Below are 15,889 nucleotides of genomic sequence, written 5' to 3'. Positions count from 1 at the left end.
TCTTCAAGTCTTTAATGGTCCCTGTGTGGTCTTCAAGTCTTTAATGATCCCTGTGTGGTCTTCAAGTCTTTAATGGTCCCTGTGTGTTCTTCAAGTCTTTAATGGTCCCTGTGTGGTCTTCAAGTCTTTAATGGTCACTGTGTGGTCTTCAAGTCTTTAATGGTCCCTGTGCGTTCTTCAAGTCTTTAATGGTCCCTGTGTGGTCGTCAAGTCTTTAATGGTCCCTGTGTGGTCTTCAAGTCTTTAATGGTCCCTGTGTGGTCTTCAAGTCTTTAATGGTCCCTGTGTGGTCTTCAAGTCTTTAATGGTCCCTGTGTGGTCTTCAAGTCTTTAATGGTCACTGTGTTGTCTTTAATGGTCCCTGTGTGGTCTTCAAGTCTTTAATGGTCCCTGTGTGTTCTTCAAGTCTTTAATGGTCCCTGTGTGGTCGTCAAGTCTTTAATGGTCACTGTGTGGTCTTCAAGTCTTTAATGGTCCCTGTGTGGTCTTCAAGTCTTTAATGGTCCCTGTGTGTTCTTCAAATGTTTAATGGTCCCTGTGTGGTCGTCAAGTCTTTAATGGTCCCTGTGTGGTCTTCAAGTCTTTAATGGTCACTGTGTGGTCTTCAAGTCTTTTATGGTCCCTGTGTGGTCTTCAAGTCTTTAATGGTCACTGTGTGGTCTTCACGTCTTTAATAGTCCCTGTGTGGTCTTCAAGTCTTTAGTGGTCACTGTGTGGTCTTCAAGTCTTTAATGGTCACTGTGTGGTCTTCAAGTCTTTAATGGTCACTGTGTGTTCTTCAAGTCTTTAATGGTCCCTGTGTGGTCGTCAAGCCTTTAATGGTCCCTGTGTGGTCTTCAAGTCTTTAATGGTCACTGTGTGGTCTTCAAGTCTTTAATGGTCACTGTGTGGTCTTCAAGTCTTTAATGGTCCCTGTGTGGTCTTCAAGTCTTTAATGGTCCCTGTGTGTTCTTCAAGTCTTTAATGGTCCCTGTGTGGTCGTCAAGTCTTTAATGGTCACTGTGTGGTCTTCAAGTCTTTAATGGTCCCTGTGTGGTCTTCAAGTCTTTAATGGTCACTGTGTGTTCTTCAAGTCTTTAATGGTCCCTGTGTGGTCGTCAAGTCTTTAATGGTCACTGTGTGGTCTTCAAGTCTTTAATGGTCACTGTGTGGTCTTCAAGTCTTTAATGGTCCTTGTGTGTTCTTCAAGTCTTTAATGGTCACTGTGTGGTCTTCAAGTCTTTAATGGTCACTGTGTGGTTTTCAAGTCTTTAATGGTCCCTGTGTGGTCTTCAAGTCTTTAATGGTCACTGTGTGGTCTTCAAGTCTTTAATGGTCACTGTGTGGTCTTCAAGTCTTTAATGGTCCCTGTGTGTTCTTCAAGTCTTTAATGGTCACTGTGTGGTCTTCAAGTCTTTAATGGTCACTGTGTGGTTTTCAAGTCTTTAATGGTCCCTGTGTGGTCTTCAAGTCTTTAATGGTCACTGTGTGGTCTTCAAGTCTTTAATGGTCACTGGGTGTTCTTCAAGTCTTTAATGGTCCCTGTGTGGTTGTCAAGTCTTTAATGGTCATTGTGTGGTCTTCAAGTCTTTAATGGTCACTGTGTGGTCTTCAAGTCTTTAATGGTCCCTGTGTGTTCTTCAAGTCTTTAATGGTCACTGTGTGGTCTTCAAGTCTTTAATGGTCGCTGTGTGATTTTCAAGTCTTTAATGGTCCCTGTGTGGTCTTCAAGTCTTTAATGGTCACTGTGTGGTCTTCAAGTCTTTAATGGTCACTGTGTGGTCTTCAAGTCTTTAATGGTCCCTGTGTGGTCGTTTAGTCTTTAATGGTCCCTGTGTGGTCGTCAAGTCTTTAATGGTCACTGTGTGGTCGTCAAGTCTTTAATGGTCCCTGTGTGGGCTTCAAGTCTTTAATGGTCACTGTGTGGTCTTCAAGTCTTTAATGGTCCCTGTGTGGTCTTCAAGTCTTTAATGGTCCCTGTGTGGTCTTCAAGTCTTTAATGGTCCCTGTGTGGTCTTGAAGTCTTTAATGGTCACTGTGTGGTCTTCAAGTCTTTAATGGTCCCTGTGTGGTCGTCAAGTCTTTAATGGTCCCTGTGTGGTCTTCAAGTCTTTAATGGTCCCTGTGTGGTCGTCAAGTCTTTAATGGTCCCTGTGTGGTCTTCAAGTCTTTAATGGTCCCTGTGTGGTCTTCAAGTCTGAAGGTTGTGTGTGTCTGGAGTGCAGGCATCACCGTGGTCCTAAGACAGAAGTTTTCTGCCAGCCACTTCTGGAGCGACTGCAGGAAGTACGAGGTCACCGTTATCCAGTACATCGGCGAGATCATGCGCTACCTGTGCAATACGCCCAAGGTAAAACCTAAATGAGGTTTCTGGTCTCCCCACCTGACTGGGGCTCCTGTGGCCCTCAGAGAGACAACGAGCGAGACCATAAAGTGCGACTGGCTTTGGGAAACGGACTGCGAGCGGACACCTGGGAGGACTTTCTTCAGCGCTTTGGCAACATCAGCGTGTTTGAATGTTACGGAGCCACCGAAGGAAACATCGGTTTTGTCAACTACGCTGGAAAGATCGGAGCCGTTGGCCGAGTTCACTTCCTGCACAAGGTAAGAATGTTATTTCTTACCAACCTCAGTCAACATGGGATTTCATTTGTCTGTCAAGCTTCACATTCATCTGGTCTTGGTAGTCCCAGGACCTTCAGTCCATCACAAGTGGACCTTTATCTTATCATCCTAGTAAACTTCATCAGTTCTTAGACTAGTCTTGAACTTAGATTGGTCACATCTACTCTTAGACTTAGATTGGTCACATCTAGTCTTAGATCAGTCACATTTAGTCTTAGATGGTCACATCTAGTCTTAGACTTAGATCAGTCACATTTAGTCTTGGAATTAGATGGTCACATCTAGTCTTTGGCTTAGATCGGTCACATCCAGTCTTAGACTTAGATCAGTCACATCTAGTCTTAGACTTATATCAGTCACATCTAGTCTTAGACTTAGATTGGTCACATCTAGTCTTAGACTTAGATCAGTCACATCTAGTCTTAGACTTGGATTGGTCACATCTAGTCTTAGACTTAGATCGGTCACATCTAGTCTTAGACTTATATCAGTCACATCTAGTCTTAGACTTAGATCGGTCACATCTAGGCTTAGATTTAGATCGGTCACATCCAGTCTTCGACTTAGATTGGTCACATCTAGTCTTAGACTTAGATTGGTCACATCTAGTCTTAGACTTAGATTGGTCACATCCAGTCTTGGTAAGTCTTAGTCAGATGTATGTATGTATGTTAGATTAGATTAGATTAGATTAGATAGTACTTTATTTATTCCGTCAGGAGAGTTCCTTCAGGAAAATCACAATTTTCAGCACAATCCCATTCAAGATCAGACAAACATTACAGGGAGACAGAACAGGATCGCTGACGGGTCTGCTGGCTTCCAGAGCCCCTTACAAAAAAGATGACATACAGGTAAACGGGGGGGGGGGGGGAAGAATAAAAGATTAAAATCAAATAAAATAAAAATCGGTCTTAGCCTGGGCCCTGGAGTGGGGTGCAGACTGAGGCCAAGGGGGAAAAAAAACCCCAAAAAACAACGACTCATAGCCCTAGAACACATCCCTCTTACATGTGTGTAAGAGGGAAACATCAAAGAAGACAGAGGACATTAAAGACATTAAAGCAGCAGATACAAGCAGACACTTCTACATACAGCTATGAATAAAAAGTAAAAGAAACATATCCACTGTGGTGGCCTCTGCGGTCTTCCACGCCATTGTCCGCTGGGGAGGAGGGAGCATGGCCAGAGACAGGAGCAGACCCAACAAAGCAACCAAGACAGCCGACTCCACTCTCGGCCTGTGTCCAGTCCGCATGGATGAGCGAGGATACGTCCAAGGTGACTGAGGTGTCCGACACCTGCTCACCCAGTCAAGACACCGCGAAACCTCTCCGTCCCAGCGCTCAGTACCAGCTCCGCAGTCCTGTCTCCTCATCCGCATCTCCTCCAGTCCATCCAAACCGACTCCGGTGTGGCAGATACCCAGCAGCTGGTCTCCATGGCCAAAAGGCTCCCGGGAGGCAGATCCAGAAGTCCACAAAAAAAAGCACCACAGTGGTCACAAAAGTGGCACCCCTTGTCACACAGTCCCAAAGGGTCCCGGACCAAAATGCACAAAAAAATATAATAAGACATGAAAACAAGAGGGAAACACAAAAGGATGACACAAGAGCACAGAGCTCCTGCCTACAGCAGCCACTACAGCAGCGCCATCTTGGGAAAAAAAAAAAATGTATGTATGTATGTTTGTTTGTTTGTTTGTTTATTTCCACTCTACTAAATCTAACTTTGAGCAAGTTGCAAAACTAGCTTTTCATTCAATTCAGGCTGCCTTCAGAGGAAGTTGTGATAGTCACAAGTTCTCCGTGGTTTCTCCTTCAGATGGCGTACAATTATGCGCTCCTCAGGTTTGATACGGAGAAAGAGGAGGTGGTTCGAGACTCCAAAGGATTTTGCATGGAGGTTCCAAGAGGTGAGCCCTGTAATATTCCAACAAGTCACACAAATGCTCTGTCTTTACAATCACTTCCTGTCCTGGTGCTCTTGTTTTGTCAGAGTTTCCTCTTTGGTCTCTACCTTTACTTTCTGTTCTATGTCCTGTCAGCACACCTGTTCCTGCCTTGATTAGTTCCACCTGGGTGTCTCCTTCAGTGTTGGATCGATCGTCCTCAGGCGACCGATGCTTGGTGTGCTGTTTTGGTTCCACGCCTCCATGTAGCTAATAAGTTGTCTTTTACTTGCATTCTCTGCACTGCATCCTTGGGTCGTACCAAAACCGGGAACAGGTGTGCTGAGAGGACATGGAACAGAAAGTAAAAGTAGAGAGCAAACAGGAAACAGCGAGAAAATAAGATCACCAGGACAGGAAGTGATTGTAAAGACCCAACTGTCTGATGGTCCTGTTGCTGGGCTTGCATTTAGGAGAGAGCGGTCTGCTGGTGTGCAGGATCGCAGAGAGCGCCCCCTTCAGTGGTTATGCTAAAAACCAACATCAGACTGACAAGAAGAAGCTGAAAGATGTGTTTGTCAAAGGAGACATTTACTTCAACACTGGAGACCTCTTGAAGATCGACCATGAAGGCTTCATCTTCTTTCAGGACCGTGTTGGAGACACCTTCAGGTCCCTCAGTCACACATAACATGACCCATCTGAGTCTAAGACTAGATATGACTCATCTAAGTCTTAGATGTGACTCATCTACGTCTAAGACTAGATGTGACCAATCTAAGTCTAAGACTAGATGTGAACCATCTAAGTCTACGACTAGATATGACTCATCTAAGTCTTAGATGTGACTCATCTAAGTCTAAGACTAGATGTGACCAGTCTAAGTCTAAGACTAGATGTGACCCATCTAAGACTAGATGTGACCCATCTAAGTCTACGACTAGATATGACTCATCTAAGTCTTAGATGTGACTCATCTAAGTCTAAGACTAGATGTGACCAGTCTAAGTCTAAGACTAGATGTGACCCATCTAAGACTACATGTGACCCATCTAAGTCTACGACTAGATATGACTCATCTAAGTCTAAGACTAGATGTGACCCATCTAGGTCTACGACTAGATATGACTCATCTAAGTCTTAGATGTGACTCACCTAAGTCCAAGACTAGATGTGACCCATCTAAGTCTACGACTAGATATGACTCATCTAAGTCTTAGATGTGACTCATCTAAGTCTAAGACTAGATGTGACCAGTCTAAGTCTAAGACTAGATGTGACCCATCTAAGACTAGATGTGACCCATCTAAGTCTACGACTAGATATGACTCATCTAAGTCTTAGATGTGACTCATCTAAGTCTAAGACTAGATGTGACCAGTCTAAGTCTAAGACTAGATGTGACCCATCTAAGACTACATGTGACCCATCTAAGTCTACGACTAGATATGACTCATCTAAGTCTAAGACTAGATGTGACCCATCTAGGTCTACGACTAGATATGACTCATCTAAGTCTTAGATGTGACTCACCTAAGTCCAAGACTAGATGTGACCCATCTAAGTCTACGACTAGATATGACTCATCTAAGTCTTAGATGTGACTCATCTAAGTCTAAGACTAGATGTGACCAGTCTAAGTCTAAGACTGGATGTGACCCATCTAAGACTACATGTGACCCATCTAAGTCTACGACTAGATATGACTCATCTAAGTCTAAGACTAGATATGACTCATCTACGTCCAAGACTAGATGTGACTCATCTAAGTCTTAGATGTGACTCATCTACGCCTAAGACTAGATGTGACCAGTCTAAGTCTAAGACTAGATGTGACCCATCTAAGTCTACGACTAGATATGACTCATCTAAGTCTAAGACTAGATATGACTCATCTACGTCTAAGACTAGATGTGACTCATCTAAGTCTTAGATGTGACTCATCTAAGTCCAAGACTTGATGTGACCAATCTAAGTCTAAGACTGGATGTGACCAATCTAACTCCAAGACTAGATGTGACCAATCTAAGACTAAGACTAGATGTGACCAATCTAACTCTAAAACTAGATGTGACTGATCTAAGTCTGAGACTAGATGTGACCAATCTATGCCTAAGACTAGATGTGTCAGATCTAAGTCCAAGACTACATGTGACTGATCTAAGTTTAAGACTTGACGTGACCAATCTAAGTCTAAGACTAGATGTGACCGATCTAAGTCTAAGACTAGATGTGACCAATCTATCTTAAGACTAGATGTGACTGATCTAAGTCTAAGACTAGATGTGACCAATCTAAGTCTACGACTAGATATGACTCATCTAAGTCTTAGATGTGACCCATCTAAGTCTAAGACTAGATGTGACCCATCTAAGTCTACGACTAAATATGACTCATCTAAGTCTTAGATGTGACTCATCTACGTCTAAGACTAGATGTGACCAGTCTAAGTCTAAGACTAGATGTGACCCATCTAAGTCTACGACTAGATATGACTTAACTAAGTCTAAGACTAGATATGACTCATCTAAGTCTAAGACTAGATGTGACTCATCTAAGTCTTAGATGTGTATCATCTACGTCTAAGACTAGATGTGACCAGTCTAAGTATAAGACTAGATGTAACCAATCTAAGTGTAAAACTAGATGTGACTCATTTAAGTCTAAGACTAGATGTGACCAATCTAAGTCTAAGACTTGATGTGACCAATCCAAGTGTAAGACTAGATGTGACCAATCTATGTCTAAGACTAGATGTGACTGATCTAAGTCTGAGACTAGATGTGACCCATCTAAGGCTACGACTAGATATGACTCATCTAAGTCTAATACTAGATATGACTCACCTACGTCTAAGACTAGATGTGACTCATCTCAGTCTTAGATGTGACTCATATACGTCCAAGACTAGATGTGACCAGTCTAAGTATAAGACTAGATGTAACCAATTTAAGTGTAAGACTAAATGTGACTCATCTAACTCTAAGACTAGATGTGACTGATCTAAGTCTGAGACTAGATGTGACCAATCTATGCCCAAGACTAGATGTGTCAGATCTAAATCTAAGACTACATGTGACTCATCTAAGTTTAAGACTTGATGTGACCGATCTAACTAGATGTGACTGATCCAAGTCTGAGACTAGATGTGACCAATCTATGTCTAAGACTAGATGTGTCTGATCTAAATCTAAGACTACATGTGACTGATCTAAGTCTGAGACTAGATGTGACCCATCTAAGGCTACGACTAGATATGACTCATCTAAGTCTAATACTAGATATGACTCATCTACGTCTAAGACTAGATGTGACTCATCTCAGTCTTAGATGTGACTCATATACGTCCAAGACTAGATGTGACCAGTCTTAGTATAAGACTAGATGTAACCAATCTAAGTGTAAGACTAAATGTGACTCATCTAACTCTAAGACTAGATGTGACTGATCTAAGTCTGAGACTAGATGTGACCAATCTATGTCCAAGACTAGATGTCCATCCATCCATCCATTTTTCTACCGCTTATTCCCTTTCGGGGTTGCGGGGGGCGCTGGCGCCTATCTCAGCTACAATCGGGCGGAAGGCAGGGTACACCCTGGACTAGATGTGTCAGATCTAAATCTAAGACTAGATGTGACTGATCTAAGTTTAAGACTTGATGTGACCAATCTAAGTGTAAGACTAGATGTGACCAACCTATGTCTAAGACTAGATGTGAGCAATCTCGGTCTAAGACTAGATGTGACCAATCTAGGTCTAAGACTAGGTGTGACTGATCTAAGTCTAAGACTAGATGTGACCACTTCAAATCTAAGACTAGATGTAAGAATGTAAGTGATGTTGTTCATATTGATGAAGTACATGAAGTGTAGAATAATTTGTGTTCATGAAGGACAGGTGGAAAGGAGAAAATGTTGCCAGCACGGAGGTGTCAGATCACCTGCTGGTTCTGGACTGCATCCAGGAGGCCAACGTCTACGGTGTCAAGGTGCCAGGTGATCTTGCATCTTCATCTTCTTCTTCTTCTTCTTCTTCATCCTCCACACAATGATCTACATTCTTCTGCTTTTACTGCAATATTATGTTGGGATTGTTTCATCTGAGCGTGCCCAGTAACCATCAAGTGTAATATTATGTTTCATCTGAGCGTGCCCAGTAACCATCAAGTGTTATATTATGTTTCATCTGAGCGTGCCCAGTAACCATCAAGTGTAATATTATGTTTCACCTGAGCGTGCCCAGTAACCATCAAGTGTAATATTATGTTTCATCTGAGCGTGCCCAGTAACCATCAAGTGTAATATTATGTTTCATCTGAGCGTGCCCAGTAACCATCAAGTGTAATAGTACGTTTCATCTGAGCGTGCCCAGTAACCATCAAGTGTAATATTATGTTTCATCTGAGCGTGCCCAGTAACCATCAAGTGTTATATTATGTTTCATCTGATCATGCCCAATAACCATCAAGTGTAATATTATGTTTCATCTGAGCTTGCCCAGTAACAATCAAGTGTAATATTATGTTTCATCTGAGCTTGCCCAGTAACAATCAAGTGTAATATTATGTTTCATCTGAGCGTGCCCAGTAACCATCAAGTGTAATATTATGTTTCATCTGAGCTTGCCCAGTAACAATCAAGTGTAATATTATGTTTCATCTGAGCGTGCCCAGTAACCATCAAGTGTAATATTATGTTTCATCTGAGCGTGCCCAGTAACCATCAAGTGTAATATTATGTTTCATCTGAGCATGCCCAGTAACCATCAAGTGTAATATTATGTTTCATCTGAGCGTGCCCAGTAACCATCAAGTGTTATATTATGTTTCATCTGAGCGTGCCCAGTAACCATCAAGTGTAATATTATGTTTCGTCTGAGCGTGCCCAGTAACCATCAAGTGTAATATTATGTTTCATCTGAGCGTGCCCAGTAACCATCAAGTGTAATATTATGTTTCATCTGAGCATGCCCAGTAACCATCAAGTGTAATAGTACGTTTCATCTGAGCGTGCCCAGTAACCATCAAGTGTAATATTATGTTTCATCTGAGCGTGCCCAGTAACCATCAAGTGTTATATTATGTTTCATCTGATCATGCCCAATAACCATCAAGTGTAATATTATGTTTCATCTGAGCGTGCCCAGTAACAATCAAGTGTAATATTATGTTTCATCTGAGCGTGCCCAGTAACCATCAAGTGTAATATTATGTTTCATCTGAGCGTGCCCAGTAACCATCAAGTGTAATATTATGTTTCATCTGAGCATGCCCAGTAACCATCAAGTGTAATATTATGTTTCATCTGAGCGTGCCCAGTAACCATCAAGTGTTATATTATGTTTCATCTGAGCGTGCCCAGTAACCATCAAATGTAATATTATGTTTCATCTGAGCATGCCCAGTAACCATCAAGTGTTATATTATGTTTCATCTGAGCGTGCCCAGTAATCATCAAGTGTAATGTTATGTTTCATCTGAGCGTGCCCAGTAACCATCAAGTGTAATATTATGTTTCATCTGAGCGTGCCCAGTAACCATCAAGTGTTATATTATGTTTCATCTGAGCATGCCCAATAACCATCAAGTGTAATATTATGTTTCATCTGAGCGTGCCCAGTAACCATCAAGTGTAATATTATGTTTCATCTGAGCGTGCCCAGTAACCATCAAGTGTAATATTATCTTTCATCTGAGCGTGCCCAGTAACCATCAAGTGTTATATTATGTTTCATCTGAGCATGCCCAGTAACCATCAAGTGTGTAGTCTGTTGGGCTCCAAGTATGGTTACATCCTAGCTTGATATTTTACTTACTGCTCAAGTATTTCACCCATTTGTCATTTGTTTATCTTTTGTTGATGTTTGTTTGGTTTACGTTTTTTTGTTTATGTAATATTTTTATTTTTTTCAAGTTGGTTTATGTTTATCTTTTGTTTGTTTGTTTTGTTGATGTTTTGGTTGTTTGTCTGTTTATGTTTTGTTAGTTTTGTTTTGTTAATATTTCGTTTATGTTTTGTTTAAGTTAATTTGTTTTGTTCATAGTATGCTTGTTTGTGTTTGTTTTGTTTTTATTCATGTTTTTGTTATGCTTTATTTGTTTTGTTTGGTATATTTATGTTTTGCTATGTCTGTTGATGTTTGTTTATATTAGTGTTACATTCATGTTTGGTTTTTGATGTGTTTATTTTTATGTTTTGTTTGTTTGTGTATGTTCATGTTTTGTTTGTTAGTTTATGTTTATTTTGTTTATGTTTATGTTACGTTTATGTTGTGTTCATAGTGTTTAAGTGTATGTTTTGTTTATAATTTGTTTGTTTGTTTATGTTATGTTCATGTTGTTTATGCTAATGATGTGTTTAAGTGTATGTTTTGTCTATGATTGGTTTGTTTGTTTATGTTTATTTGTTTGTTTATTATATGTTTGTTTGTTCCCGTTTTGTTCATGTTTAGGATGTGCTTGTTTGTTTATGTTATGTTCATGTTTTGTTCATGTTTAGGATGTGTTTGTTTGTTTACATTATGTTCATGTTTAGGATGTGTTTGTTTGTTTACATTATGTTCATGTTTAGGATGTGTTTGTTTGTTTATTTTATGTTCATGTTTTGTTCATGTTTAGGATATGTTTGTTTGTTTGTTTATGTTATGTTCATGTTTTTTTTTTAATTAGTTCATGTTTTGTTTGTTTATGTTCCGTTCATGTGTTGTTGATGTTTGTGCTGTGTTGATGTTGTGTATGTGCTGTGTTGATGTTTTTGCTGTGTTGATGTTGTGTATGTGCTGTGTTGATGTTTGTGCTGTGTTGATGTTTGTGTTGTGTATGTGCTGTGTTGATGTTGTGTATGTGCTGTGTTGATGTTGTGTATGTGCTGTGTTGATGTTGTGTATGTGCCGTGTTGATGTTGTGTTTGTGCTGTGTTGATGTTGTGTATGTGTTGTGTTGATGTTGTATATGTGCTGTGTTGATGTTGTGTATGTTCTGTGTTGATGTTGTGTATGTGCTGTGTTGATGTTTGTGCTGTGTTGATGTTGTGTAAGTGCTGTGTTGATGTTGTGTATGTGCTGTGTTGATGTTGTGTTTCTGCTGTGTTGATGTTGTGTATGTTCTGTGTTGATGTTGTGTATGTGCTGTGTTGATGTTTGTGCTGTGTTGATGTTGTGTAAGTGCTGTGTTGATGTTGTGTATGTGCTGTGTTGATGTTGTGTATGTGTTTTTGATGTTGTGTATGTGCTGTGTTGATGTTGTGTATGTGCTGTGTTGATGTTGTGTATGTGCTGTGTTGATGTTTGTGCTGTGTTGATGTTGTGTATGTGCTGTGTTGATGTTGTGTATGTGCTGTGTTGATGTTCTGTATGTGTTGTGTTGATGTTGTGTATGTGTTGTGTTGATGTTGTATATGTGCTGTGTTGATGTGTATGTTCTTTGTTGATGTTGTGTATGTGCTGTGTTGATGTTTGTGCTGTGTTGATGTTGTGTATGTGCTGTGTTGATGTTGCAGGTCAGGAGGGCAGGATTGGAATGGCAGCGGTGAGGCTGAAGGACAAGATGGACTTTGACGGGCAGCTGGTGTCTGAACATGTGAGAAGTTGTCTCCCCAGCTACGCCCGACCTCGCTTTCTTCGCATCCAGGTAAACACACCTGAACTAGACAAGTGTGTTACTTCACTAGGTTCTACTTTCAACACTTTATGATAACCTCGCTATAGTAAAACTCAACACGACAAGACTAGTTTACGCTGCAGGACACAGACTAGTTAACACTGCGGGTCAAAGACTAGTTAACACTGCAGGTCAAAGACTAATTAACATGGCAGGACACGCCAGGACTAGTTTACACTGCAGGTCAAAGACTAGTTTACACAGATTGTCCATAACAAACACCATGTTCAAACATAAGAGTGTCCATATGTGCACTTGGCACCAGGACACCCTGGGCCGCAGATCCATGATGGACTTTGTAGTTTTGTCATCGGATTTGCGGTCTCATGTTTTGGACACTCGGGTGAAGAGAGGGGCGGAGCTTTCTAGCGATCACCACCTGGTGGTGAGTTGGCTGCGATGGTGGGGGAGGATGCCGGACAGACCTGGCAGGTCCAAACGCATTGTGAGGGTCTGCTGGGAACGTCTGGCAGAGTCTCCTGTCAGAGAGAGTTTCAATTCCCACCTCCGGAAGAACTTCGAACATTTCACGAGGGAGGTGCGGGACATTGAGTCCGAGTGGACCATGTTCCGCACCTCTATTGTCGAGGCGGCTGATGGGAGCTGTGGTCGCAAGGTTGTTGGTGCCTGTCGGGGCAGTAATCCTAGAACCCCTTGGTGGACACCAGCAGTGAGGGATGCCGTAAAGCTGAAGAAGGAGTCCTATCAGGTTCTTTTGGCTCATAGGACTCCGAAGGCAGTGGACAGGTACCGACATGCCAAGCGGTGTGCAGCTTCAGCGGTCGCGGAGGAAAAAACTCGGACATGGGAAGAGTTCAGGGAAGCCATGGAAAATGACTTCTGGGCGGCTTCGAAGCGATTCTGAACCACCATCCGCCGCCTCAGGAAGGGGAAGCAGTGCACTATCAACACCGTGTATGGTGCGGATGGTGTTCTGCTGACCTCGACTGCGGATGTTGTGGATTGGGGGAGGGAATACTTCGAAGACCTCCTCAATCCCACCAACACATCTTCCTATGAGGAAGCAGTGCCTGGGGAATCTGTGGTGGACTCTCCTATTTCTGGGGCTGAGGTTGCTGAGGTTGCTGAGGTAGTTAAAAAGCTCCTCGGTGGCAAGGCCCCAGAGGTGGATGAGATCCGCCCGGAGTTCCTTAAGGCTCTGGATGCTGTGGGGCTGTCTTGGTTGACAAGACTCTTCAGCATCGCGTGGACATCGGGGACGGTACGTCTTAATTGGCGGACCGGGTGGTGGTTCCTCTCTTTAAGAAGGGGAACTGGAGGGTGTGTTCCAACTATCGTGGGATCACACTCTTCAGCCTTCCCGGTAAGGTCTATTCAGGTGTACTGGAGAGGAGGCTACGCCGGATAGTCGAACCTCGGATTCAGGAGGAACAGTGTGCTTTTCGTCCCGGTGGTGGAACTGTGGACCAGCTCTATACTCTTGGCAGGGTTCTTGAGGGTGTATGGGAGTTTGCCCAACCAGTCTACATTTGCTTTGTGGACTTGGAGAAGGCATTCGGCCGTGTCCCTCGGGAAGTCCTGTGGGGAGTGCTCAGAGAGTATGGGGTATCGGACTGTCTTATTGTGGCGGTCCGCTCCCTGTATGATCAGTGTCAGAGCTTGGTCCACATTGCCGGCAGTAAGTCGGACACGTTTCCAGTGAGGGTTGGACTCCGCCAAGGCTGTCCTTTGTCACCCATTCTGTTCTGAACTTTTATGGACAGAATTTCTAGGCGCAGCCAAGGCGTTGAGGGGTTCTGATTTGGTGACCGCAGGATTAGGTCTCTGCTTTTTGCAGATGGTGTGGTCCTGATGGCTTCATCTGGTCAAGAACTTCAGCTCTCACTTAATCGGTTTGCAGCCGAGTGTGAAGCGACCGGGATGAGATTCAGCACCTCCAAGTCCGAGTCCATGGATCTCTTTGGGTCGGAGATCTTTCCCCAAGTGGAGGAGTTCAAGTACCTGGGAGTCTTGTTCACAAGTGAGGGAAGAGTGGATGGTGAGATGGACAGGCAGATCGGTGCGGCGTCTTCCGTAATGCGGACACTGCTGCTAACGACGTGTTGGATCAATTAAATGATTGGCTGCTGCTAACGACGTACTTAATGAATTAGATGAGATGATGCAACGCTCTGAGATGAATGACCTTGTGCAGGACGCCATGTCGCTGACGACGACCTTCAAGCTGATGAAGGCCAGGCTGGCGGAGGAAGGTTTCGACCCCGCTCTCATCAAGGACCCCTTGTACTTCCTGGAGGACCAGCAGGGCTACGTGCCCCTGACCCAGGACTTGTTCCAGTCCGTGCAAGAGGGAAGAATCAAACTGTAAATCTGCTTCACTTTATTTCACAATCAGGAGCACTTTTCAGCCATGCAACATGAACTTAGTCTGGAATAAAGTTTTCAACAAGAACTTAGTCTGGAATAAAGTTTTCAACAAGAACTTAGTCAGGAATAAAGTTTTCAAGAAGTTAGTTTGGAATAAAGTTTTCAGGAAGTTAGTCTGGAATAAAGTTTTCAACAAGAATTTAGTCTGGAATAAAGTTTTCAACAAGAACTTAGTCAGGAATAACATTTTCAACAAGAACTTAGTCTGGAATAAAGTCTTCAACAAGAACTTAGTCAGGAATAAAGTTTTCAACAAGAAATTAGTCTGGAATAAAGTTTTCAACAAGAACTTAGTTAGGAATAAAGTTTTCAACAAGAAGTTAGTCTGGAATAAAGTTTTCAACAAAAACTTAGTCTGGAATAAAGTTTTCAAGAACTTAGTCTGGAATAAAGTTTTCAACAAGAACTTAGTTAGGAATAAAGTTTTCAACAAGAACTTAGTTAGGAATAAAGTTTTCAACTAGAAGTTAGTTAGGAATAAAGTTTTCAACAATAAGTTAGTCTGGAATAAAGTTTTCAACAAGAACTTAGTCTGGAATAAAGTTTTCAAGAAGTTAGTCTGGAATAAAATTTTCAACAAGAACTTAGTCTGGAATAAAGTCTTCAACAAGAACTTAGTCAGGAATAAAGTTTTCAACAAGAAATTAGTCTGGAATAAAGTTTTCAACAAGAACTTAGTCTGGAATAAAGTTTTCAACAAGAACTTAGTCTGGAATAAAGTCTTCAACAAGAATTTAGTCGGGAATAAAGTTTTCAACAAGAATTTAGGAATAAAGTTTTCAACAATAAGTTAGTCTGGAATAAAGTTTTCAACAAGAACTTAGTCTGGAATATAGTTTTCAAGAACTTAGTCTGGAATAAAGTTTTCAACAAGAAGTTAGTCTGGAATAAAGTTTTCAACAAGAACTTAGTCTGGAATAAAGTTTTCAACAAGAATTTAGTCTGGAATAAAGTTTTCAAGAACTTAGTCTGGAATAAAGTTTTCAACAAGAACTTAGTTTGGAATAAAGTTTTCAACAAGAACTTAGTCAGGAATAAAGTTTTCAACAAGAAGTTAGTCTGGAATAAAGTTTTCAACAAGAACTTAGTCTGGAATAAAGTTTTCAAGAACTTAGTCAGGAATAAAGTTTTCAACAAGAACTTAGTCAGGAATAAAGTTTTCAACAAGAACTTAGTCTGGAATAAAGTTTTCAACAAGAATTTAGTCAGGAATAAAGTTTTCAACAAGAAGTTAGTCTGGAATAAAGTTTTCAAGAAGTTAGTCTGGTATAAAGTTTTCAACAAGAACTTAGTCTGGAATAAAGTTTTCAACAAGAACTTAGTTTGGAATAAAGTTTTCAACAAGAAC

At 41.6% G+C, this 15,889-nt stretch overlaps 1 protein-coding gene across 1 annotated transcript in view; it reads left to right on the top strand.

Annotated features, from left to right (window-relative positions):
- LOC133543123 (long-chain fatty acid transport protein 2-like) overlaps positions 1-14,566 on the top strand; it is a 45,285-nt gene extending 30,719 nt beyond the window's left edge. Inside the window, exons 4-10 of the mRNA XM_061887578.1 lie at positions 2,205-2,329; positions 2,389-2,583; positions 4,429-4,519; positions 4,969-5,167; positions 8,394-8,491; positions 11,993-12,123; positions 14,309-14,566. Coding sequence (XP_061743562.1) covers positions 2,205-2,329; positions 2,389-2,583; positions 4,429-4,519; positions 4,969-5,167; positions 8,394-8,491; positions 11,993-12,123; positions 14,309-14,482 — 1,013 coding nt within the window. The 3' untranslated portion in view covers positions 14,483-14,566. The remainder of the gene's footprint in view (positions 1-2,204; positions 2,330-2,388; positions 2,584-4,428; positions 4,520-4,968; positions 5,168-8,393; positions 8,492-11,992; positions 12,124-14,308) is intronic.
- The last annotated feature ends 1,323 nt before the right edge of the window (positions 14,567-15,889 follow it).

Source organism: Nerophis ophidion, linkage group LG25 (assembly GCF_033978795.1).
Source record: "Nerophis ophidion isolate RoL-2023_Sa linkage group LG25, RoL_Noph_v1.0, whole genome shotgun sequence".
NCBI lineage: Eukaryota > Metazoa > Chordata > Actinopteri > Syngnathiformes > Syngnathidae > Nerophis > Nerophis ophidion.
The sequence above is the reverse complement of the archived record's forward strand: the minus strand, read 5'-3'. Positions and strand labels throughout refer to the sequence as shown.